We start from the raw sequence: 24044 nt of genomic DNA on the forward strand, positions 1-24044 counted from the left end.
CACAGGACCCTAGTGCTGCGGAGAACCACTCATGAGATGAATCCCTAATGTAACATACGACCTGCCCAAGTCATAACCCTTAGCCACCCATATTTCCCACCGTGCTTATATTGCCCACAAGCACACAGACACAGCAGCGCTTCCTGTTCTCCTGTGATTGCCATGACCCCTTTCCCGGTTCCAGGTTCACCATCTGCCACAAGACGGAGGTCGTGAAGAACAACCTGAATCCTGTGTGGCAGCCATTTTCCATCCCTGTGCGGGCCCTGTGCAACGGGGACTACGACAGGTCAGCGTTTATATACTGTTCTGATAATTATTGTAAGGTTCTCACACACATTACAGGCCGCACTACAAAAAAAAAAAAAACTTCCTTCAAAATTGGGAAGTACAGTGGTACCTCGGTTTTTGAGCTGTCTCGGAAGCCAAACGTTTTGGTTTCCGAACACCGAAAACCCGGAAGTAATTGCTTCCGATTTTGGAAACGTTTTGGAAGTCGAATGGCTACCGCTGGATTCCTCCCCCCCATTTTCTCAATTGACTTTACCGACCGCCCTTTGCGCCTCAGCTGTCGAACATTTCAGAAGTCAAACCGTCTTCTGGGACGGATTACGTTTGACAACCGAGGTACCACTGTATTCCCTTGGAAACAATAAAGCACTTTGTTTTAGCACACGGAACGATCCTGAAGCCATCTTGGCTGTCTTAGTGACCCCAAATATTTCCTCTGAGGTAGAAAGATGTGCCTTGAAGGGGGGTGGGAAACCCTTTTCCAATCGTTCTTTTCGCTTACAAATCTTTCAAATCCTGTTGAAAGAGCACATTTTGTGTATGGATAGGATGGGGGTCGGCGGGTCTGTGACAATGGTTTCAGAAACTAGGGTATTTTTACCATTTCAAAAGAAATGGCCCTGACTGGCCATGATAATGCAATCAGCAACCGTTATCAGGTATCTTGACAAACAGGAGACAGAATCTCCACATAGGGATGGGAGAGACCCTGGCCTGTAATTCTAAAGAGATATTCTGTCTGCTAACAATACTAAGCTACATGCAATATTGTTGGGTTAAGGCAGTGGTCTGTGTTCCTGTGTATGGCATCAAGGCTAGTTCCAAGGGTTGAGCATTTCTGACAAAGGCCCGCACAGAGCACCCAAACAGATCAGAGGTTGTGGGAAAGCATTTCGCGTGCACAAGCCCCGCTAGTCGGGGACCTTCTCAGAACCGTAATGTTTCTTTCAGCCTTGGTTTGTCACTTGCATTCCAGGACAGTGAAGATTGACGTCTTTGACTGGGACCGGGACGGCAGGTGAGGTGGTGGGGTCTCCGTTGTCTAGAACATTCTCTAGTTCTGCGGGAGAACCAACCTAAGGGTCACTTTGAGGATCAGTCACTCAAATCAGGATATAAATCACATATAGGTGTGATTTTGTAGTGCAGTCCTGTGCACATTTACTTGGAAATATTTTCTTTCTTAGAATCATAGAGTTGGAAGAGACCACAAGGGCCATCCACTCCAAACCCCTGCCAAGCAGGAAACACCATCAAAGCATTCTTGACATATGGCTGTCAAGCCTCCGCAAAGACCTCCAAAGAAGGAGACTCCACCACACTCCTTGGCAGCAAATTCCACTGTCGAACAGCTCTTACTGTCAGGAAGTTCTTCCTAATGTTTAGGTGGAAGCTTCTTTCTTGTAGTTTGAATCCATTGCTCCGTGTCTGCTTCTCTGGAGCAGCAGAAAAAAACCTTTCACCCTCCTCTATATGACATCCTTCTTCCTTGGCGATCACTCGTAGTCGAGTAAGATTGTCTTCCATGAACACGGTCTTAACAGTGAGTCTGTAAGTGACTGTGGAAGCCAGTTCTGGATCCACACATCCTTCCACAGTGGGGACATAGGTTTCTGGATGGGAGTTGAACATGGTGAGGGTTTGCCAAGTGTGCCTTCCTCTTAGCACATTTCTCCTTTTTATCCTGAGTTTGAGCGTCTTCAAAGTCCATGACACCTTTGGTAAAGGCTGTTCTCCAATTGGAGCGCTAGCAGATAAGTGCTTCCCAGTTGTCAGTGTTTATACTCCTTTTTTTTAAGGTTTGCCTTGAGTCTTTAAACTTCTTTTGTTGACCACCAGCATTACACTTTCCATTTTTAAGTTCGGAATAGAGTAATTGCTTTGGAAGTTGATAATCAGGCATCCAAACAACATGACCCAACAAAGTTGATGTCAAAGAATCATTGCTTGGAAATATATCCCGTTGAAGTCAGCGGGGTTTGTTCCTGAGTACGTGTGGATAGGATTGCAGCTATTTAGGCTTGAATTAGCCCAGGCATCCCCAAACTGCGGCCCTCCAGATGTTTTGGCCTACAACTCCCATGATCCCTAGCTAACAGGACCAGTGGTTGGGGAAGATGGGAATTGTAGTCCAAACATCTGGAGGGCCGAAGTTTGAGGATGCCTGAATTAGCCTCTGCCAACCCTGTGCCCTCCAGATGTTCAGGGCCATAATTCTCATCAGCCCCAGCATTCACATCACATGCTGGCTAGGGGGTTTAGAGAGTCACAGCCGAGGGTGATGAACTCTGACTTTAATAATAAAAATAAAGAAGCAAGAGAAGAAAAACCCCAAACAACACCATTTTCAAAGTATTTGAGTTTTTCTCTGTTGAACTGAGGCTGGAAGTAGCAAGGAAGGCTTGGCCAGGGCTAAGGGAGAACCATCCCAAGACATCTAATGTATCAAATACGACATTATTAGCAAATAGGCACACAGGCCCCAAAGGTTTACAAGCTAGTGAGGAAAGTACTGTGTGAATAGAATAAAGGAACAGAGCACTTCAGAGCACTCTCCGTCTGCCCTAGGGCCGGAAAAGCAGAGTTGCCCTGAAGCAACAGAGGGATCGGCTTCTGCGTTAGGGCTCCCTGAGAGCACCCTCTCTGCTTCTGTTTGCAGAAATATTTCCGCTCTTCCCCTTCCCGGCTTCCAAGGCCCTTTCAAAAGCATTTGATCCGAAAGTGCTTTCAGCGCTACCGTTTTTTGTGCAGTTCTTTTTTTAAAAAAATAATAATCTCAGCCTCTGTTTTCTTTCTGAATAGGCCCCCAAGATCCCATGCATGAGAAAGGGGGCAGAGTGAACTGTACCACTTCCAGCTGCAGGTGGGAGATACCATTTGTGGAGAGAGAGAGAGAGAGAGAGAGAGAGAGAGAGAGAGAGAGAGAGAGAGAGAGAGAGAGAGAGAGAGAGAGGTTTTAGCTCAGTACACTCCCTGCTGTGATTAATTCCCTGCTTGCAGGTTTCTGTTTCTGAATGCAGGAGAGCATTCAGAAACAGTACAGTATCTCCTTCCCCGCCTGCTTTCTGGACTGGTACATTTTACCATCTCAATCTGCTGCAGCCTGGAGGGCACTAAGTTGGCCAAGGTTGTTCTGTGGATATATGTAGATCTATGAAGCAGGGGTGCAGAACATGTGGCCTGCTGCTGCTGCTAGGGTTGCCAGACTCAATAGAGGACAGGACTTCTGTGCCTTTAATTGCCCTGCTCTCTTTTTGAGTCTGGAAACCTTAAAGAGAAACCAGCAGACCCTTTGTTTAACTTCCAAGCAAAGGGTCTGCTGGTTTCTCTTTCAGGTTTCCAGACTAAAGAGAGAGCAGGGCAATTAAAGGCACAGAAGTCCTGTCCTCTATTGAGTCTGGCAACCCTAGCTGCTGCTAGACTCCCAGATCTCATCAGCCCCAGCCAAGATGGGCATTTTGTCTGGGCCCGATGGCAGCTGAAGTCCAGCAGCCTTTCACAGAAACATAGTGCTGGAAGGGACCACATGGGTCCTCTAGTCCAACCCGCTGCAATGCAGGAATCTTCTTGCCCAACATGGGGCTCGAACCCATGACCCTGAGATTCAAGGCCCATGGGTATACCACCCTTCCAGAAGAGCAAATAGGATCTGGTGAGAACTGGAATGGGTGAAGTAGCCGAGATTGTCTTGGGGAGTAGGAGCTCGATGTGTTCTGGAATTATTATTAATATTATTATTATTACTACTACTACTACTAGGGACCCAGGTGGCGCTGTGGTTAAACCACTGAGCCTAGGGCTTGCCAATCAGAAGGTTGGCGGTTCGAATCCCCATGATGGGGTGAGCTCCCGTTGCTTGGTCCCTGCTCCTGCCAACCTAGCAGTTCGAAAGCACGTCAAAGTGCAAGTAGATAAATAGGGACCGCTCCGGCGGGAAGGTAAACGGCGTTTCCATGTGCTGCTCTGGTTTGCCAGAAGCGGCTTAGTCATGCTGGCCACATGACCTGGGAGCTATACGCCGGCTCCCTCGGCCAATAATGCGAGATGAGCGCGTAACCCCAGAGTCGGTCACGACTGGACCTAATGGTCAGGGGTCCCTTTACCTTTACTACTACTACTACCCATCCTTCAGCCTAAGGTCCTAGAGCACATTTCAACATTGAAAATCAACATTGAAACACAATATAGAAACAATTAGAAACAACTTTCAGTTGCAGATTTTAGGTGGCTCCCCAAAATATGCACCTCATGGGTCAAAAGCCAGGGCAAAGAGATGCATATTCAGCAAACACAGGAGAAGCTGTATAATAAAGATGGCAGGATGTAGCATCTGTGCGATGGGAGTTCCACCACTTAGGGGCTGCTACAGAGAATGTCCTCTCCAAGGATGCCCCACCTCAAGCTTCTGAAAGTGGAGGAACTACCAACAGGGCTCTCTCTGCCCATCTTAGCACCCAAGAGGGTGTGTAGGAGAGGAGACAGACTTCCAGGTGTTTGGTGCCCGAGTCATTTAGGGCTTTGCACACTAACTTGAGCACCTTGAATGGGGTGCTTGAATTGACAACCAGCGCAGCTGTTTGAACACGGGGGTGCCTTTAAGCAGGTGTGCTTAAGTGGCTGAGCTCTGACATGAGTGTAAGACTATGCCGGAACCAATTGGCTGAACTGCTTTTTCCTCTTTGGCCCAACAGCCATGATTTTATCGGGGAGTTTGCCACGAGCTACAGAGAGCTCTCTCGTGCCCAGAACCAGTTTACCGTCTATGAGGTAAGCTTCTTTCAGCTGAAATACTTAACCCTGAGCAACGCTAGTTTTTGTTTGTGTGGGTTTTTTAAAATTATTATTATTTTATTTTTTTGTTTTGCATAGCTAGAGTTGTAACTTGAATCAACAGATTGTGTTTCTAGAGTGGGATCATGTGAATGTACCAGATTGTAAGAGTTGTGAACGGTGTTGCTGTTGTTGTTTGTAAAACTTCATATTTCTAGTCCTCATTGGTATGGGGGGGGGAGCTCAAAAGAATGAAGGCCATGGACAGGATTCAGTTTCCACTGTGGGTTAATTAAAACACACACACACATATAACCTCTTCAGATCTCTTTTCCAGGCTGTGTACACACTATACCTTTAAATTACACTCTTTCCCTCAAAGAATTCTGGGCACTGTAGTTTGCTAAGGATTGTTGGGAATTGTAACTCTGTGAGGAGTAAACTACAGGGCCCAGAATTCTTTGAGGGAAAGAACATGCTCTGAATGTGTTTTAAAGGAATAGGTGGTGCACAGCCTTAGTTGCCAGCTTTTGAACTGGCCCCTGTCACTGCCCCTCTAATGGTGATTTGATCCACAACAATTAATAGGTGATAAGCTTCGGCTCTTTCCATGCTACCATAGGCTTCAGGGCTTGATTTCTGCTGATCAGACTGCTCAGTTGAAGGCAGAAGAGGGGCCGCAAGCTGAGAGTCAGAGCACATACTTTTCATGCATAAGGCGCCAGGTTTAATCCTTGGCAATTACAGCAGGCAATAGGAAAGAACCCTGGGGAGCTGCTGCCATCCAAGTAGACAGTATTGGGCTAGGTAGACAAATAGCCTGACCTGGTCTGCATTTGGAAGCTGACTTCTATTGAGTCAGACCGTTGGTCCACCTATCTAGCTCAATATTGTCTACACTGACTGGCAGCAGCTCTCCAGGGTTAAAGGCGCAGACACTCCCAGCTGTTCCTGGAGATGCTAGGAATCGAACCCGGGACGTTCTGAGTGCAAAGCAGGTGCTTTACCACTGAGCTCTTAGAGTTTCTTTTCTTTTCTGGCCAGTTGGCAACCCAGTCATTAATCCCCAGCCACCACTTATTGGTTGTCAATATCTGAAGAATCCCATTGTTCCTCCCCCGCCCCAGCTGTTTGGTACAAACCATGTACAGTGGAACCTCGGTTTATGAACACCTCGGTTTATGAATTTTCGGTTTATGAACGCCGCAGACCCATCTGGAACGGATTAATTCACTTTCCATTACTTTTAATGGGAAAGTTCGCTTCAGTTTATGAACGCTTCAGTTTATGAACAGACTTCCGGAACCAATTACACCCATGTTTCAGTTTATGAACGCTTCAGTTTAAGTACTCCGCGGACCCGTCTGGAACGGATTAATCCACTTTCCATTACTTTCAATGGGAAAGTTCACTTCAGTTTATGAACGGTTACTCTGCGGACCGTCTGGAACGGATTAATCCACTTTCCATTACTTTCAATGGGAAAGTTCGCTTCAGTTTATGAACGCTTCAGTTTATGAACAGACTTCCGGAACCAATTGTGTTCATAAACCGAGGTACCACTGTATATACCCACCCTGGATGATGCTGTCTTAATAAGTATTATTACCACTTTGGGTGATGTTGCACAGTTTGCGCCTGCAGTTTAATAAAATCCAGCATCTCTGATCTGTCAGAGGGAATAAATAATCATCCTGAATCTGTTCACAGCGAACTTCAGCTTGCGGTGTTATGAGAAATAGGGGAGCATTAGGGGCTGGCGCAGTTGGAGCCGGGAGGTGGGATACCAAACAAGATTTCTCTGGGATGCCTTGGCAGGCAGATTCTGCTCATGCTCAAAGTTGCTTCGGATAATATATTTAGCATGCAACCACGTTGCACGGTATATGCTAAAAAAGTAACCATTGTGTTCAAAACCATTGTGTTCAATTCGACCTTGGAAGTCGAATGGAATCCGTTCCGGAAGTCCATTCAACTTCCAAAATGTTCAGAAACCAAAGTGCGGCTTCTGATTGGCTGCAGGAAGCTCCTGCAGCCAATCGGAAACCGCGGAAGCCCCGTTGGACGTTCAGGTTCCAAACAACATTCGCAAACACTAACTTCCAGGTTTGCAGAGTTCGGAAGCCAAAACATCTGAGTACCAAGGTGTTTGGGATCTAAGGTATGACTGTATATGGATGTATGAAGGAAAGAATTTTTCCCACAGCTGCTGCTCCCCTCCCCCCCAAAGATGCCACCTGCCCATCCCAATCCCTGGGCACTCTCCCAATTTTGTGGTGCTCCATCTCCCATCAGCCCCAGCCAGAACGGCCAATGGCCGGGGATGGCGGGAGCTATAGTCCAAAACATCTGGAGGACACCAGGTTGGGGGAAAGCCATAGCTCAGCTGGCAGAGCATCAGCTTTGAATGCAAAAGGTCCCAGGTTCAATCTCTGGCATCTCCAGACAATGGCTGAGAAAGACTTCCCTGGAGAGCAACTGACCGTCAGTGTGTTTTGTTTATTTATTTCCTATCCCACCCTTCATCGAGGTGATCTACACTGTTCCCTTTCTCATTTTATCCTCGCAACAACCCTGTGAGGTAGGTTAGGATGAGAAACGGCAGCCGGCTCAAGCTCACAGGGAGCGTCGTGGCTGAGCGTCTTAGTCCAACACTCTAACCACTCCACCATGCTGGTTCTCAACACTGAACTAGACCAGGGGTCAGGAACCTAAGGCCCATGGGCTGGAAGCAGCCCTTGGAGGTCATTTGACCAGCCCACAAACAGTCCCAAACTGAGCTGCCTGCTTGCGCGTTGTGCTAAACTGGCGCGTCACAGGGAACTCGGTTCCGTGGCGCCGGAAATCGCGTCTGCGCATGCGCAGATGCTGGAAATCATGGGTGCGCGTGGGAGCTCATGCACACACACAATCCAGCCCATGGAGGAATCTCCACGGGATCAATTTGGCCCAGGCAAGATAAACCTTGCCGACCCCTGAACTAGATGGTCGCAGGGTCTGTAAGGTGGCACTCAAGGAGGTGGGTTGGCTAGTGACTTGTGGGGGAGCCAGGCTGGAGTGCATATTTCCTTGAATCAGGGCCCCGGGATCTGGAACTTTTTCCGCATATAAGCTATTTGCAAGGAGGCAGCTCTCCGCTTGTGGCAATCTGAAATGACCAACGGATATACAGTGGTGCCTCGCTTAACAAATGCCCTGCTTAACAAAATTTCCGCTTAACGAAAGGTTTTTTTCTGGAGGAGGTTGCCTCGCTAGACGAATTCGTTTTATGAAAAATTCGTCTAGCAAATCGCGGTTTCCCATAGGAATGCATTGAAATTCAATTAATGCGTTCCTATGGGCAAAAAAAAAAATTTCCAAAAAAATTCAATGCATTCCTATGGGATTCGCTAGACGAATTTTTCATTATAAGAAAAGACCTGTGGAACGAATTAAATTCGTCTAGCGAGGCACCACTGTATGTGTGGTGCCCACTCCGTTACTGAGACAAAAAGTGTGGGCACACGCCTTCATGAATTCCACAAGGCCTGCCCCTGTCTCTTGCCAGATTTAGCCCAATCATCCTGCCTCGTGTAGCATTCTTAAAATGGTAGCTGAGTGCGGCATCTGCCTGTATTCCTAGCACCGCTCTGGGGTCACACGGTGTATTTTGCCACACAAACAGAAGAGGGTCGGGATGCCCAAGGAAGCTGCCTGCGGGCCCCCTAGAAGGAAACACATTGCGATCAGTATTGCACTGCAATCTAGATAATTGCCCTAGACAGGAATTTAAAGCAGAAACAGTTGCGGGAGAAAAATGACTGGATCTGAGAGGACGTGCTGGTCTCATCTCTCTCTCTTTTTCTTTTGCTGGCAAACCAGACTCACAGGATCACTTTTGAGTTATCTGGATTTCTAGTAGTGGCTTTGTCTATTAAAAAGGAATGAGCCAAATCCCCTATGATTGATTGCCAGCATGATTTAGAATAATGAAGGTGGATGAAGGATGTCAGATAGGAAGGGGACTGTCGACTTTGTTGCTAAAGTGTTGGGTCGAATTGTAAATGAGCAGGATCCTTTTATATTTATTTTTTGGGTAGTGAGAGTTACTGTACAGAAAAAGTTCTGTAGTTATTCTCCTTGCAGAAGATCCCGCATGGGATCAGATGCTGCAACATACACTGCACTCTTCTTACTCTGTTTTCATTATATTTTGAGTGATGTTGTTGTTGTTGTTGTTGTTGTTGTTGTTGTTATTTATTATTATTATTTGATTTGGCAATAGCTCTTGAATAAGCAATAAAAGTTTGATTTGATTTTGAGTTATAGATCGCTTTACATACAAGATCCCCAAAGAGATGTGACGTTCAGAACCTCTGGAAAAACACATTTGTTTCCCTTAAGTGAAACTACAAGCAAACTTTGAGCCATACCCCATTTGCTTCTGTCCCAGCTATCTAGTTTGGAACTGACAGCCTTCCTTTGGGCTTCATCATCCCCTCTCTCCACCCCTCAAAAAAGCCATTGCAACACCCAACATCTGCCCTGCTTCTTACTAAAGTTTCCTGTTCCTAGACAGGACTAATTTTTGAATAGAAATTATTGGAAAATATTGATCATGGGGACAGATCTTCCTCCTCCTCCTCCTCCTCCTCCTCCTCCTCCTCCTCCTCCTCTTCATTTTATTTCATTTCATTTCCATACTACTTTATATTTTTAAGGGGAGAAAATCTCAAAGCAGTTTACAACCGACATTAAAACAGCAAATAAAACAATCCAGAATAAAAACCTTACTGAAGAAAGCCAAATACAAAGTATACATTTAAATACAATTAACATTCATTCAAACGTAATTTACAGGAAACTAAAATATTATCCTAAACGTTGTTGTTGGGTTTTTTTTTAAAAAAACCACTACTGCGGAATGCAGGTTTAGCAGAAGAATTCTCTTAAACATTTCCAAAAGAAAGCATCGCTAAGTGAAGTCAAATATAAAACAGCATAACTAGCAAAAGAATAAAATATTATCACAAGCACAGAACATGTCGACTGCTATAGCTGCAAATCCTGCCAATGGTGGTTCATGGCGGGCTGTGGACGCTCATGCTATATGAGCTGGGTCTGCACCAAAAGGCAGCCAAGAGAGTCTCTGTCCTCTTCAGCAGCCTCAGCTTTTGTAGCTGGAGTCAGTCAGGGCCCTGCACTCCCAAGCCAGATAGAAAAAGCGCCTGCAAGGCAGGAGCAGGTCTTCCAGGGCTCACAGCCAACTTAGATGAGCAGTTATTAGGAATGTAGAAGGCTGCCTTTCTCCCTCTTCTATATGACATCCTTTTATATATTTGAACATGGCTATTAAATCACCCCATTTTGGTTGCCCTCTTCTGGACACGTTCCAGCTTGTCAGTATCCTTCTTGAACTGTGGTGCCCAGAACTGGACACAGTATTCCAGGTGAGGTCTGACCAGAGCGGAATACAGTGGTACTATTACTTCCCTTGATCTAGATGCTATACTCCTATTGATGCAGCCCAGAATTGCATTGGCTTTTTTAGCTGCTGCATCACACTGTTGACTCATGTCAAATTTGTGGTCTACCAAGACTCCTAGATCCTTTTCACATGTACTGCTCTCAAGCCAGGTGTCACCCATCCTGTATTTGTACCTTTCATTTTTTTTTGCCCAAACTTTACATTTCTCCCTGTTAAAATTCATCTTGTTTGCTTTGGCCTTATACAGTGGTACCTTGGTTCTCAAACTTAATCCGTTCCGGAGGTCTGTTCCAAAACCAAAGCTTTCCAAAACCAAGGCACGCTTTCCCATAGAAATCGTAAGGCAAAACGGATTAACCCGTTCCAGACTTTTCAAAACAACCCCTAAAACAGCAATTTAACATGAATTATACTATCTAACGAGACCACGGATCCATAAAATGAAAGCAATAAACAATGTACAGTACTGCAGTCACACAATCAATCAGTAGCTGAACTGGGTTCCACACAGTCACAAAAACAAAACAAAAAAGCTGCAAAAACACAAAAGAAATAGCAAAAACAGACGGACCTCAGCAGAAGTGTGGCACTCAAAACGGAAGCATAGCACTCAAAATGGAGCACGTTCGGCTTCTGAAAAACGTTCGCAATCTGGCACACTTACTTCTGGGTTTGCAGTGTTTGGGCTCCAAGTTGTTTGAGTACCAAGGCATTTGAGAAAAAAGGTACCACTGTACTTACTTATTCCTGCATTGCAGGGGGTTGGACTAGATGACTCTTGGGGTCCCGTCCAACTCTATGATTCTATGACTGAGGCCGTTGGCCCACAGTGCTCAGAATTGTTTACATTGATTGGCAGTGGCTCTCCAGGGCTTCAGGCAAGGGATATTCCCATCCCTGCCTGGAGATACCAGGAATTGAACTGGCAGCCTTCTGGATGTTGGTGGATAATGTATCGCTATACTGTGCTGTGTTGGACCTTCATGTGATCTCCTTTTCCAACTGAAAAGTGGCGACTCAGCAGCATTGAAGAGCGTGCAAGCAAGCAATCCACTTGCAAAATTTGACCAAGCCGGAACAAGTTAGACCAGGGGTCAACAAACTTTTTCAGGGGAGCCGGACTACATTTTGAAAGGGAAAAAAAATGAACAAAGTCCTATGCCCCACAAATAACCCAGAGATGCATTTTAAATAAAAGCACACATTCTACTCGTGTAAAAACACCAGGCAGGCCCCACAAATAACTCAGGGATGCATTTTAAATAAAAGGACACATTCTACTCATGTAAAAAACACATCTGCGGGCCAGATTTAGAAGGCGATTGGGTCGGATCCAGCCCCCAGGCCTTAGTTTGCCTACCCATGAGTTAGACAGAAATGAAACCAGGGGCAAGACTACAGAATGTCAGTTGGTGATTGCTAGTCTGAAATTACTTATCATTGCTGCTGTTTATTGAATTTATAATGCTAATACGGCAGTTCCCCCTTGGAGGTGCCCTCCATTGTCTGTCTCTCGAGACAGATGGATGCCAACAGTGATTGCTATCCCGCCCTTCCTTCCCACAGATCCCAGGGTGGCTAGCAAATGCACCATTTAAAAATAAAAATGGAGCAACAATATTCTAAAACCGCTAAAACACGCTAAAAGCAATTTGCAGTTAAAAATATCTAAAAGCCGTTTCAGTTAAAAACATTCTGGAAGCAACTGCACTTATAAACAACATTCTATCCATCATGGGGTGGGGGACAGGAATAACTTCAAGTTCTTCATGCAAGTTAATAATGATGGAGACAGGCACACCTCACTAAGGGAGGGCATTCCACAACTGGAGCCACCACTAAAAAGGCTCTGTCACTGCTAATCATCACCCAGGCAGCCCCCAGTGGCAGGACCATCCACAAGACCTCACCTGGTGATTATAGTGCCCAAGATGGTTGGTAAAAGAAAAGATGGATAACTTTTCCACTTCAATCTCCCAGGACATTCTATACAAGATCTCAAAGTAGCTGTCTTGTTACAAAAAGAATTTCAGAAATAGACTGGAAAGAGAAGTTGCTGAACTGCAACTTATTACCAAGCTTAAAACCATGGAGAGACCAGGTCTGAATAAAGAGATTGGATTCTTATCTCATTATACATGATAAAGGTATCTTTAGCCATCTCACCCCTTGCCTTTTCCTGTAAGACCAATTGCAGTTGTTAACAGTTGTCAACAGCTATCAGTCAGTCAATCACCCACTCCCACCACAAGGAGGGAGTAATACCCCTCACCACCCTCTCACTATATATAAACATCTGGTGACTTCTGTTTCAGTGTATCTGAAGAAGTGTGCATGCAGACGAAAGCTCAAACCAACGACAAACTGAGTTGGTCTCTAAGGTGCTGCTGGAAGGATTTTTTTAATTTTGTTTCGACTACGTCAGACCAACACGGCTACCTACCTGTAACTTTTTACTTTGTATAAGGGATTGGATTTGGCTTTCCGGACTGTTTTTCTGTTTGTTTGTTTGTTTGTTTGTTTGATTGATTGATTGATTGATCCTTACAATCCCACAATCTGTCTAGTTGCTCAGTTGAGGTTTTGATAATGGCCACAAATATGAAGTACAATGGTTGCAAAGGATACAACTTCGGTGACGGTTGTTGGGAGGCAAAATGGTGGCTGGGGAGGTGACAACAGAGTCACTTTTCCTTGTTCTTCTGTTTCGACCCCAGGTTTCTAATCCCAGGAAGAAATGCAAGAAAAAGAAATACATTAACTCTGGGACTGTAAGTATGGGGAATGTTATGTTCTTCTCCTCCCCACCCCTAAATTGTTTAGCGCCAGCTCCAGTTGCTGAAGGGTTTGGCTTGAACCTGTAAGACGGGGGATAGAGACTCTCATGGCTTTCCGGATGTTGCTGGACTACAACTCCCAACAGTCCTCAACCACTGTGGGTCAGTGATGAGGGATTAAGGAACTTTGAGGAGTGTCAGTACCCTAACCTGCTGCAGAGCATAGATCAGGCACCCCCAAACTGCGGCCCTTCAGATGTTTTGGCCTACAACTCCCATGATCCCTAGCTAAGAGGACCAGTGGCCAGGGATGATGGGAATTGTAGTCCAAAACATCTGGAGGGCCGAAGTTTGGGGGTGCCTGGCATAGATGATCGGATGAACTGGAGTGGGTTACTAAGATTTCTGTGTTATTTTGGGAGGTGGGACAAAATTCCCACCTGTACCACCAGTCCTTCCTTCCGGTCACGAGGAAACTCATCTGGATCAGGACTGCACGGAGTGGGCATAGGTTTAAAGCCCTCTTTCAACGCTCCCCAGGGTCCAGATTCCCCCCCCCCCAACTTCCTATTTACATTTCCAAAAGCGGCTTGCACAGTTGCTCATTGGGTGAACAGTGCAATGAAAACACATTGGGAGAAATTCAGCTCAGCACTATGACGGATGTTCTGCCGCACAAGCTTTTCAGGTTGCCGGATGGAATGCCCCCCCCTTCTGCCCCGCAGGCTGTTCTGGGGGTTCCCCTGACCTTCCCAAGCCAATTTGGGAAGGGGGAGAGGGGTGGAATGCCCCGTTGAGCTGGCAGATACCCTTCTGTGGGCTTCCACTGGCAGGACTTGTGAGTTGAACGCAGTGGGGAGTTTAGACATGCAAAGGCAACCCCACAAATTTTCTGGTAGAAGAAGAAGAGTTTGGAGTTGATATCCCGCTTTATCACTACCCGAAGGAGTCTCAAAGTGGCTAACATTCTCCTTTCCCTTCCTCTCCCACAACAAACACTCTGTGAGGTGAGTGGGGCTGAGAGACTTCAAAGAAGTGTGACTAGCCCAAGGTCACCCAGCAGCTGCATGTGGAGGAGCGGAGACGTGAACCTGGTTCACCAGATTACGAGTCTACCGCTCTTAACCACTACACCACACTGGCATTCCCCCTTCACTTTCCCTATCTCAAATACCCTCAATCTTTTTTTTGGGGGGGGGAAGCAAGCTCGTTGTGCAAGGTCAGCCGTAATTCTGCAACCTGAATTTGCCAGCATGTGATCAAATCCCACTCCCAAAATAGCAACAGTCTAGAAAAGGCATCCCCAAACTGCGGCCCTCCAGATGTTTTGGCCTACAACTCCCATGATCCCTAGCTAACAGGACCAGTGGTTGAGGAAGATGGGAATTGTAGTCCAAAACATCTGGAGGGCCGAAGTTTGGGGATGCCTGGTCTAGAAGCACCTTTAGGTTGCTACAGAACAGAGCCTCTCTGACTACATGTGTCTCTCTGTTTCCGGTAGGTAACGCTGCTGTCCTTCGCAGTACAGTCGGAATTCACCTTTGTCGACTACATTCGAGGCGGGTGCGTTGGTTGACTGTGGAGGGCCAGGGTCTGGCTGCCCTGTTATTGATGGATGGAATGCCCATCTTTCACCCTAAGGTCCCAGGTTGGGTTACAACACTGAAGCGCCACTTTGCAATACAATATGAAGTCCTGAAAGACTAGCATTGGCCCCCAGTACGTTTCCGAGCACAATTCAAAGTGTTGGTGCTGACCTTTAAAGCCTTAAACAGTCTTGGCTCAGTACACCTGAAGGGGTGTATCCACCCCCTTCGTCCAGCCCGGAAACTGAGGTCCAGCTCTGAGGGCCTTCTGGTGGTTCCCTCACTGCGAGAAGCCAAGTTACAGGGAACCAAGCAGAGGGCCTTCTCGGTAGTGGTGCCTGCCCTGTGGAACGCCCTACCCACCAGATGTCAAGGAAATAAACAACTATCTGACTTTTAGAAGACACCTGAAGGCAGCCATGTTTAGGGAAGTTTTTAATGTTTGATGTTTTATCGCTTTATTATTATTATTATTATTATTATTATTATTATTATTATTATGTTGGGAGCCACCCAATATGGCTGGGGACACCCACCCAGATGGGTAGAGTATAAATAATGGAATTATTATTATTATTGTTATTGTTATTGTTATTACTGTATTAGTCATTTAAAACACCATTGCAGAAATATGTATCCTAAAAATATATCCGAAAATATATTCCAAAATTATACACCTCAAGTGTCAAAAGCCAGGGTAAAGAGGTTCGTCTTCAGCATTCTTCGAAAGCTGTATAAAGAAGGTGCAGACACACTTTTGCAGGGACTTCCACAGCTTGGGGGCCACCACAGAGAAGGCCCTCTCGCAGGTCACCACTCCCACGCCTAAGCCTCTGATGGTAGAGGAACTACCAGCAGGGCCAATCTCAGCACCTGAGAGGATCTGTAGGGAATGAGGCTGTGCTTCAGATATTTGGTCTCTGAGTTGTTTAGAGCTTGAAGCACCAACGCCAGCCTTCACAGCTTCTCGGGTATTGCCCAGGAGGAGTCTTGAGGAGGGTGGCCTAGGCAGGAAGGCAGAACAAGACAAGCGCGTGAGGCCTAGAGAGGATGACATGCCTGAGGTCTGGCAGAGACCTTTGAGGTTGGGCTCTGTTTTGGGGGTACCGGCAGGATGCTGGTGGGGTTAACCTATGAGGAAGAACACAGCTAAGGGCGTTTTGGGGGGCTCACAAGAATGGCAGCATCCATTTCTCTCTCTCCTCCATCCCACCCCTTAGGACACAGCTGAATTTCACCGTCGCCATTGATTTCACCGCCTCCAACGGTGAGTGCGCAGCACAGCCGTGAGTCGCTATGGGAACAGAGGGAGAGTTTAGCTGCCGGTAACCAGGCAGCCGAGGACCCTTGGGCTAAAGACAGATCTTTAACCTTCCACCTCTGTGGGGTTGCCTGCCCCCCGCCCTCAAATGTGGGGCTTTCTTCCACAAAGAACTTCCGTACTTCCATACCAGAATTAGTCGCAGGACCGGGAGGGGGGGGGGAATGCCATTGTCCCAGTGCCTGAGGAGCCAAGGAAGAGGGGGATTCACCTGTGGGAGAGTGAAGTGGAGGCATTGGGCCAATCAAGGTGCTGTTGAGGAGAAGAAGGAAAGTATGAAGAACTACCTAAAGGTGCTGTGAATTCCCAGAGGAGGGAGAGAGCCGAGCCGAGCCAAGATGGCAGAGGGTCGCTGGCTTTTTGGTTTCTGAATGCTGCGTGTACGGCCTGTGGGGGCTGAATTGCTGGGGGAATGGGGTGGGTGGGGATGAGGGATTCTGGGGGCTGACCAAATGCCTTTTCACAGGGATTCCCTCCCAGCCCACCTCCCTCCATTACATGAGCCCCTACCAGCTCAGCTCCTACGCCATGGCTCTGAAGGCAGTGGGAGAAATCATCCAGGACTATGACAGCGACAAGCTTTTCCCTGCCTACGGCTTCGGAGCCAAAGTCCCGCCGGATGGCAAGGTGTCCCACCAGTTCCCTTTGGTAGGTGGAAACCCCCCCCACCAGCTGCAATGATGGGAGGGGCCTGCTCTGTGTAAGGCCCCAGATTCAACCCCTGGTGTCTCCATTTGCACGCATCTGGAGTAGCAAAGATACTGCCAAGTCAGGAGGGGCAGGACTGGGCTAGAGGGGGTCATTGGCTTGACTATGAGGCAGTTTTTTGCAACCCTGTGGAGTCGGGTTTTAGGGGAAATCTGGATTATTGTATCCCCAGAGGTCCAATCCCTGCTTGGTCCAATCCCTGCCACTCCCCACTTTTAAGGGCTTATGCTTATACCTGAAGGAGCGTCTCCACCTCCATCGCTCTGCCCGGACACTGAGGTCCAGTGCCGAGGGCCTTCTGGCGGTTCCCTCGCTGCGAGAAGCCAAGTTACAGGGAACCAGGCAGAGGGCCTTCTCGGTAGTGGCACCCGCCCTGTGGAACGCCCTCCCATCAGATGTCAAAAAGAAAAACAACTACCAGACTTTTAGAGGACACCTGAAGGCAGCCCTGTTTAGGGAAGCTTTTAATCTTTAAGAAATTAGTGTATTTTAATATTTCTGATGGAAGCTGCCCAGAGTGGCTGGGGAAACCCAGCCGGATGGGCAGGGTATAAATGATAAATTATTATTATTATTATGCTGGTAGTGGTGTAAGGTCCACTGGTCTTAGCTCTAGCTAAGCCAAGATAAGGGAGCTACGACTGGCATAGCCTGGAGATGATAGGAACTGGGTGGCTGAGCCAGAGATCTATCAGATCCTATCTTGCAGATCTCGGCTTTGGGTTTATCTGTTACTGGTTGTTGTTGTTGTTGTTGTTTGTTGTTGTTGTTGTTTTGGCGAAAAATATTCATGTACCACCCTTCCTATGAGATCTGTCGTGTTTGCTAAACAGCACTGTTCTTTCCTTAGAATCACAACCCAGACAACCCCAGCTGCGAAGGCATCGAGGGAGTGCTGGAATCCTACTTCCACAGCTTACGCACAGTGCAGCTATACGGACCCACCAACTTTGCGCCAGTCATCAACCAGGTGGCACGGTAAGTGGCGCTGGAAAAGCAGTGCGCGCTGAATCAGGTCCTGCCCTCCTTCCTCTCGGGAGCCTTGCGTTGGGCTGTGGGCAGAACGTCTCTGAGTTGGTCTTTCCAAGACCACCTCTGCCTTCAAAGGAGCCCACTCTGGCTTCCGGGCTGGCATGTTTTCAGTGGCGCCTTAGGGAAACTCCCCCATTGCCTGGTCGATCCGAGCAGCACGATTTGAACCAGCGAGGACAGCGGTAGACAAAGGTGGAGGAACCGCCAACCCAAACCTTCTCAGTAGTGGAACACCCTCCGTTCAGATGTCAAGGAGATAAGGAATGACGTAACTTTTAGAAGACATTCTAGAGGCAGCCCTGTATCAGAAGGTTTATAAACATTTGATGTTTTTAATTAAGTTTTTAGATATGCTGCAAGCCGACCAGAGTGGCTGGGGAAACCCAGCCAGATGGGCAGGGAATAATAATAATAATAATAATACCCTCTTTTTCAACTCTCCGGCTGAGAACTCTGTTTGCTTGGCGGGCAGAGGTCCATAGTGCAGTGGGAAGCGGTGAAGAAGCAAGGTATGTCTTGGTCCTCTCGACTCTCCCTCTTCCCCAGGTTGGCGGCCCAGGAGACCGACGGGTCCCAATATTACGTCCTGCTCATCATCACGGACGGAGTCATCTCTGACATGCTGCAAACCAAGGAAGCCATTGTCAGCGTGAGTCCAAACTCTCCCTTCCCATGCTGGGAGAGGGGTGGGGAAGAAAGCTGGTCGACCAGCAGCTCCCAATGTCACCTTCAATGCCTTCTTGAAGAAACCGGTGGCCTCCACCTGCCCTCACTGCCTTCTCGATTGAATTTGCAGTAAAGCAGTCAACACAGGCTTCCTCATTGCCCCCCCCCCATAAAAAGGCCTTCTTTACATAAACGATGGTGTGGACATTAACCGCCGGCAGAATGAGGCCGAGAGGTCCCAGCACGGCCCTGCTGTGCTGAGGGATATCAACAGCTTTGCAGTCAAGATATGTAGCAGTGTCCATTGCTGTTGTACGTAACATGTTTTTGCATGTGTGCATACACAGCTGCAAATGTGTGGATTTAGATTAGCCCAGGGCTCCTCGCAGGCTTGATCTGGCTTTGCAGGTGCATGTCCACGCTAAACGCCACGTGGGATGCATTTCAGAAAATGCCCTTCTCCCCACAGGCCTCGTCTTTGCCAATGTCTATCATCATCGTGGGAGTAGGGCCGGCTGATTTTCTGGGTAAGTGTTGCCTCGTGGAACTGGGCATGAGTCAGCAGTGTGATGCAGCAGCTAAAAAAGCCAATGCAATTCTGGGCTGCATCAATAGGAGTATAGCATCTAGATCCCGGGAAGTAATAATACCACTGTATTCTGCTCTGGTCAGACCTCACCTGGAGTACTGTGTCCAGTTCTGGGCACCACAGTTCAAGAAGGATACTGACGAACTGGAATGTGTCCAGAGGAGGGCAACCAAAATGGTCAAAGGCCTGGAAACGATGCCTTATGAGGAACGGCTTAGGGAGCTGGGTATGTTTAGCCTGGAGAAGAGAAGGTTAAGGGGTGATATGATAGCCATGTTCAAATATATAAAAGGATGTCATATAGAGAAGGGAGAAAGGTTGTTTTCTGCTGCTCCAGAGAAGCAGACACGGAGCAATGGATTCAAACTATAAGAAAGAAGATTCCACCTGAATATTAGGAAGAACTTCCTGACAGTAAGAGTTGTTCGGCAGTGGAATTTGCTACCAAGGAGTGTGGTGGTGGAGTCTCCTTCTTTGGAGGTCTTTAAGCAGAGGCTTGTCAGGCATATGTCAAGAATGCTTTGGTGGTGTTTCCTGCTTGGCAGGGGGTTGGACTGGATGGCCCTTGTGGTCTCTTCCAACTCTATGATTCTATGGGTTGCATGCAGGGGGAAAGTCCTTTCGTGGGTACCCTGTACTTGGGCAGCGACCCAAGGAGGAAGGCAACAAATCTTAGCAGTAATTCATTATTGTGTGGTCCTCAGCTATGGAAGAGCTGGACGGAGATGAAGTGCGAGTCTCCTCCAGGGGGCGCTATGCTGAGAGAGACATTGTGCAGGTAACTTTTCCAGAGAGCATGGATGGATCAGGAATGCCAAAGGGTGGGGGTTTTTTGGGGTGGGTGGGTGGGGGCAGGATCTGGCCAAGCACCCACCCCCTTCTTGTGAGCTGTGAATTGTGTTATATTATTTGTGGCTTGTACGAGTCCGCTGTTTTATTTGTTTTGTTTTGTTGTGTTGTGTTTTATGATGGGTGTAAAGCCGAATAAACATCTTTGTTTGTTTGTTTGTTTGTGCCCACCCCCTTCTCTCTCTTTCCGCCCAGTTTGTGCCATTCCGGGATTACGTGGACCATTCTGGGAACCACGTGTTGAGCATGGCACGCCTGGCAAAGGATGTCCTGGCCGAAATCCCCGAGCAGCTCCTCTCCTACATGAAGACCCGCGACATCAAGCCCCTTTCTCCTAGTCCGCAGTAGCTCCGCCCTCTGCCGCAGCCTGAGCCAATGAGGACGTTCCTCTCCAGCTGGGACTGAGACGACTCCTACCAATTGGGTGTCCCCAATGGGCTGGGTGGCTGGGACAGCTCTCTCTGTGGGAGGTGGGCCGGGGTGTGACCTCCCTGCCTCGCACAGGTGCCCTCGGAGATGCCAGCACAAAAGCATGAACCCACCCAGAATCTCCCAACGGATGGCACCAGAGTTCACAAACCAGCCCTTGGCAAGGGGCACGGACCAAGAAGGAGTTTGCAAGGAAGCCTGCATTTCACTGAGGGCACCCAGGGACGATGATTTTCTTCAGGTTCGCTAAATAAGGCGCCACCGAGTTCTGTTTCTGCCTGGTTGTCGACAATAAACCATCCTTGGCCCCAGGTTCTTTTGCGTGTGTGCGTGTGTTGTTGTTGTCGATGAGGGATCCTGGAAACCAAGCCTTGTGAGGAATGGTTGAGGCAGTTGGGTGTGATTAGCCCGGATAAGAGATGACCGAGAGATGATAGGATAGCCATCTTCAAATATCTGAAGGGCTGTCAAGTGGGAGATGGAGCTCGCTTGTTTTCTGCTGCTCCGGGAGGCAGGACCCGAACCGATGGGTTCAAATGACAAGGAAGGAGGTTCCAACTAAACATCAGGAAGAACTTTCTGGCGGCAAGAGGGTTTTAAAACAGAGGTTGGGTGGCCATCTGTCAGGGATTTGTTAGCTGTGATTCCTGCACTGCTGGGGGTTGGGCTAGATGACCTTCAGGATCCCTTCCAACTTTACACAGTTCTATAATTCTATGGTGTTCCAGGGTAGTTGTCCCAGTGGGATGAACCAGCTGTGGGGTTGTAGCTTTCTGCCATCTCAGGCTAAACTTCCCAATTAATGACCAGCTCAAGAGGTAAAGGTAAAGGGAGCCCTGACCATTAGGTCCAGTCGTGACCGACTCTGGGGTTGCGCGCTCATCTCGCATTATTGGCCGAGGGAGCCGGCGTACAGCTTCGTCATGTGGCCAGCATGACAAAGCCGCTTCTGGCAAACCAGAGCAGCACATGGAAATGCTGTTTACCTTCCCGCTGTAGCGGTTCCTATTTATCTACTGTACTTGCATTTTGACGTGCTTTCGAACTGCTAGGTTGGCAGGAGCTGGGACCAAGCAACGGGCGCTCACCCCGTCACAGGGATTCGAACCGCCGACCTTCTGATCAGCAAGCCCTAGGCTCTCAGTGGTTTAACCACAGCGCCACCTGGGTCCACCTGGCTACCTCAAGAGGTAGGCCTCTGCTTATCCCACTTTGGGAACTAGTAAAGTTGCAGGGCTTTTTAAAGATTCAGTTTACTGATAGCAACTCCACCGCAGCCCTGAGTACAAAATGAATTGCTAATCTGATGAAGCCACCGGGATGTGGGGATTTTGGACAAGAAACCAACAGCACTGGCAACAGAGACAAGGAAGGCAAAGCTAAACTATTATAGCTTAATTCAGAAAAGATCAGAGCTGAGGGTAGAAACATAAAGCAGGCCATTGTGACATTTCAAATGGCATACAGTTTTCTAGCCATACAGGCACCTGCTTTACCAAGCCCTTTGAAATAGAAGCGTCTTCCATGCCCAGAGCCCAGGCCAAATATCCCATTTGCCCAATGGCACCTTGAGAATAGCAACTGAACACTGCTGGGGTCTTCTTTTCCAGACTAAGGATATGCAACACCATACCATTAAAGCACATGAAACACATACGGCTTTCACACACACACACACACACACACACACACACACACACACACACACACACACACAACACTGGGAACTGTAGTTTGCCCCCCACAGTGCTACAATTTCCAGCACCCTTAACAAACCTCAGTTCCTAGGATTCCTTGGTGGTGGGGAGCCCACGTGCTCGAAATGTTCGAAATGTTTGACCTAAGTTTTAGGACAAATCTTTCATTTCCCTGACAGATGGGGAAACCCTGATATTGTAAGCCTATAAGCTAGGAGCTTCTTTCCACCAATGCAGCAATTCTCCAGCCCCCCCTAAGACTCCCTCTGCAAACTCTCCAGGAGGGATATTTCAGTGCACAGCAGCGGCGACTGCCCAGCCTGGTGAGGTTCAATTGTTTGAAGCCAGCAAGCAGATGGGAAGGGAGTATTCCCGCAGCAGGGCATGTGGCCTACTTTATCTCTGCTCTCAGGAAGCGAAAGCACAGCCCAGGGCTGAGCCTGCCTGAATAAAACATGGAACAGCAGAAGCTGGCAGGATCTGATGCGGCGGGAGGGCCACCCTTCAAAGGCTTCCCATCATCGCCATCACCCCCCCCCCACACACACACTCCTCCTGCATCCCAGGCTGGGCGTCCACCTTTTGTCTTTGGCCAAGAAGGTGCAGGTAACTTGGGTGGGAAGGGGCTCGATTCCTGGGCAGCTCATCGTGGCAGGCAGGCAGTATGCTTAGCAAATGGCCTTGGCAGTTTGTAAACCCTTAACTGCGTAGGAAGCAATGATGGCAGGTGACCTGATAGGGCAGAATGCAAGGAGGCCAACAGCAGGGGGCACCACAGAGCCAATGACAGGCACAGCCAACCAAGGGTGTGTTCACACTACCACTTACCCCACACCCAGTGTGCTGCCATCATGGCTACTTTTTCAAGTCACATTCACACGGTCCACATCGGTCCTGTGCTCTCTTGACAAATACTGTTGTCGGATGTGTGTGTTTTTCCTTCAAGCCAGCTTCAATCCAGCTGGAAAATTTAAGCCCCGCTCACTTTGGGCTTCCTCACAGTGTGAGTTTATTTGAGATGGCCATTGGCTTAGGGAGCTGGGTATGTTTAGCCTGGAGAAGAGAAGGTTAAGGGGTGATATGATAGCCATGTTCAAATATATAAAAGGGTGTCATATAGAAGAGGGAGAAAGGTTGTTTTCTGCTGCTCCAGAGAAGCAGACACGGAGCAATGGATTCAAACTACCAGAAAGAAGATTCCACCTAAACATTAGGAAGAACTTCCTGACAGTAAGAGCTGTTCGGCAGTGGAATTTGCTGCCAAGGAGTGTGGTGGAGTCTCCTTCTTTGGAGGTCTTTAAGTAGATGCTTGACAGCCATCTGCCAGGAATGCTTTGATGGTGTTTCCTGCTTGGCAGGGGGTTGGACTGGATGGCCCTTGTGGTCTCTTCCAACTCTACGATTCTATGATTCTATGGTTGTGCATGCACAGACGACAGCTTCCTTTGTGCAGTGCATCCCAAACACCTGAAAGCCAGCTTGGTGGGCATGGTTTGGAGTAAATGGCCAAACTGGGACCCATGCTGGGCCAAATTTGGCCCACGGGCTTGGGGGTCCTATGACCCAATAGCCTGACTGTAAAAGGCAGCATCCTATGTTCCAATTACTAAAAATAGGAGCGAAGAACAGGCTAGAGTGACAAAGAGCTGTTCTCTTCTTGTTCCCATTAGAAAAACCGCAATTTGTGGGGAAGGCGGATGATTCACATAGAGAGAAAGACACTCTGATCCTGCATTTGCCTGGCATTAGTCACCACCACCACCAAAATGGCCACTTTCAGTTAGAGACAGGACATTCCGCGTAAGCGTCATTGTGACGAGGATACCTTGGTTCCATGGCAACTGGTGTCAGCAGAAAATGAA

The 24044-nt window shown here is 47.9% G+C and overlaps 1 protein-coding gene across 1 annotated transcript in view; it reads left to right on the forward strand.

Annotated features, from left to right (window-relative positions):
* CPNE9 (copine family member 9) overlaps window positions 1-20776 on the forward strand; it is a 60870-nt gene extending 40094 nt beyond the window's left edge. Inside the window, exons 10-21 of the mRNA XM_060270959.1 lie at window positions 185-289; window positions 1268-1309; window positions 4983-5058; window positions 13246-13299; window positions 14807-14868; window positions 16112-16158; window positions 16679-16860; window positions 17771-17898; window positions 18499-18601; window positions 19088-19145; window positions 19912-19985; window positions 20252-20776. Of these exons, the coding sequence (XP_060126942.1) occupies window positions 185-289; window positions 1268-1309; window positions 4983-5058; window positions 13246-13299; window positions 14807-14868; window positions 16112-16158; window positions 16679-16860; window positions 17771-17898; window positions 18499-18601; window positions 19088-19145; window positions 19912-19985; window positions 20252-20404 (1084 nt within the window). The 3' untranslated portion in view covers window positions 20405-20776. The remainder of the gene's footprint in view (window positions 1-184; window positions 290-1267; window positions 1310-4982; window positions 5059-13245; window positions 13300-14806; window positions 14869-16111; window positions 16159-16678; window positions 16861-17770; window positions 17899-18498; window positions 18602-19087; window positions 19146-19911; window positions 19986-20251) is intronic.
* The last annotated feature ends 3268 nt before the right edge of the window (window positions 20777-24044 follow it).

This window comes from Zootoca vivipara, chromosome 2 (genome assembly GCF_963506605.1).
Source record: "Zootoca vivipara chromosome 2, rZooViv1.1, whole genome shotgun sequence".
Classification (NCBI taxonomy): Eukaryota; Metazoa; Chordata; class Lepidosauria; order Squamata; family Lacertidae; genus Zootoca; species Zootoca vivipara.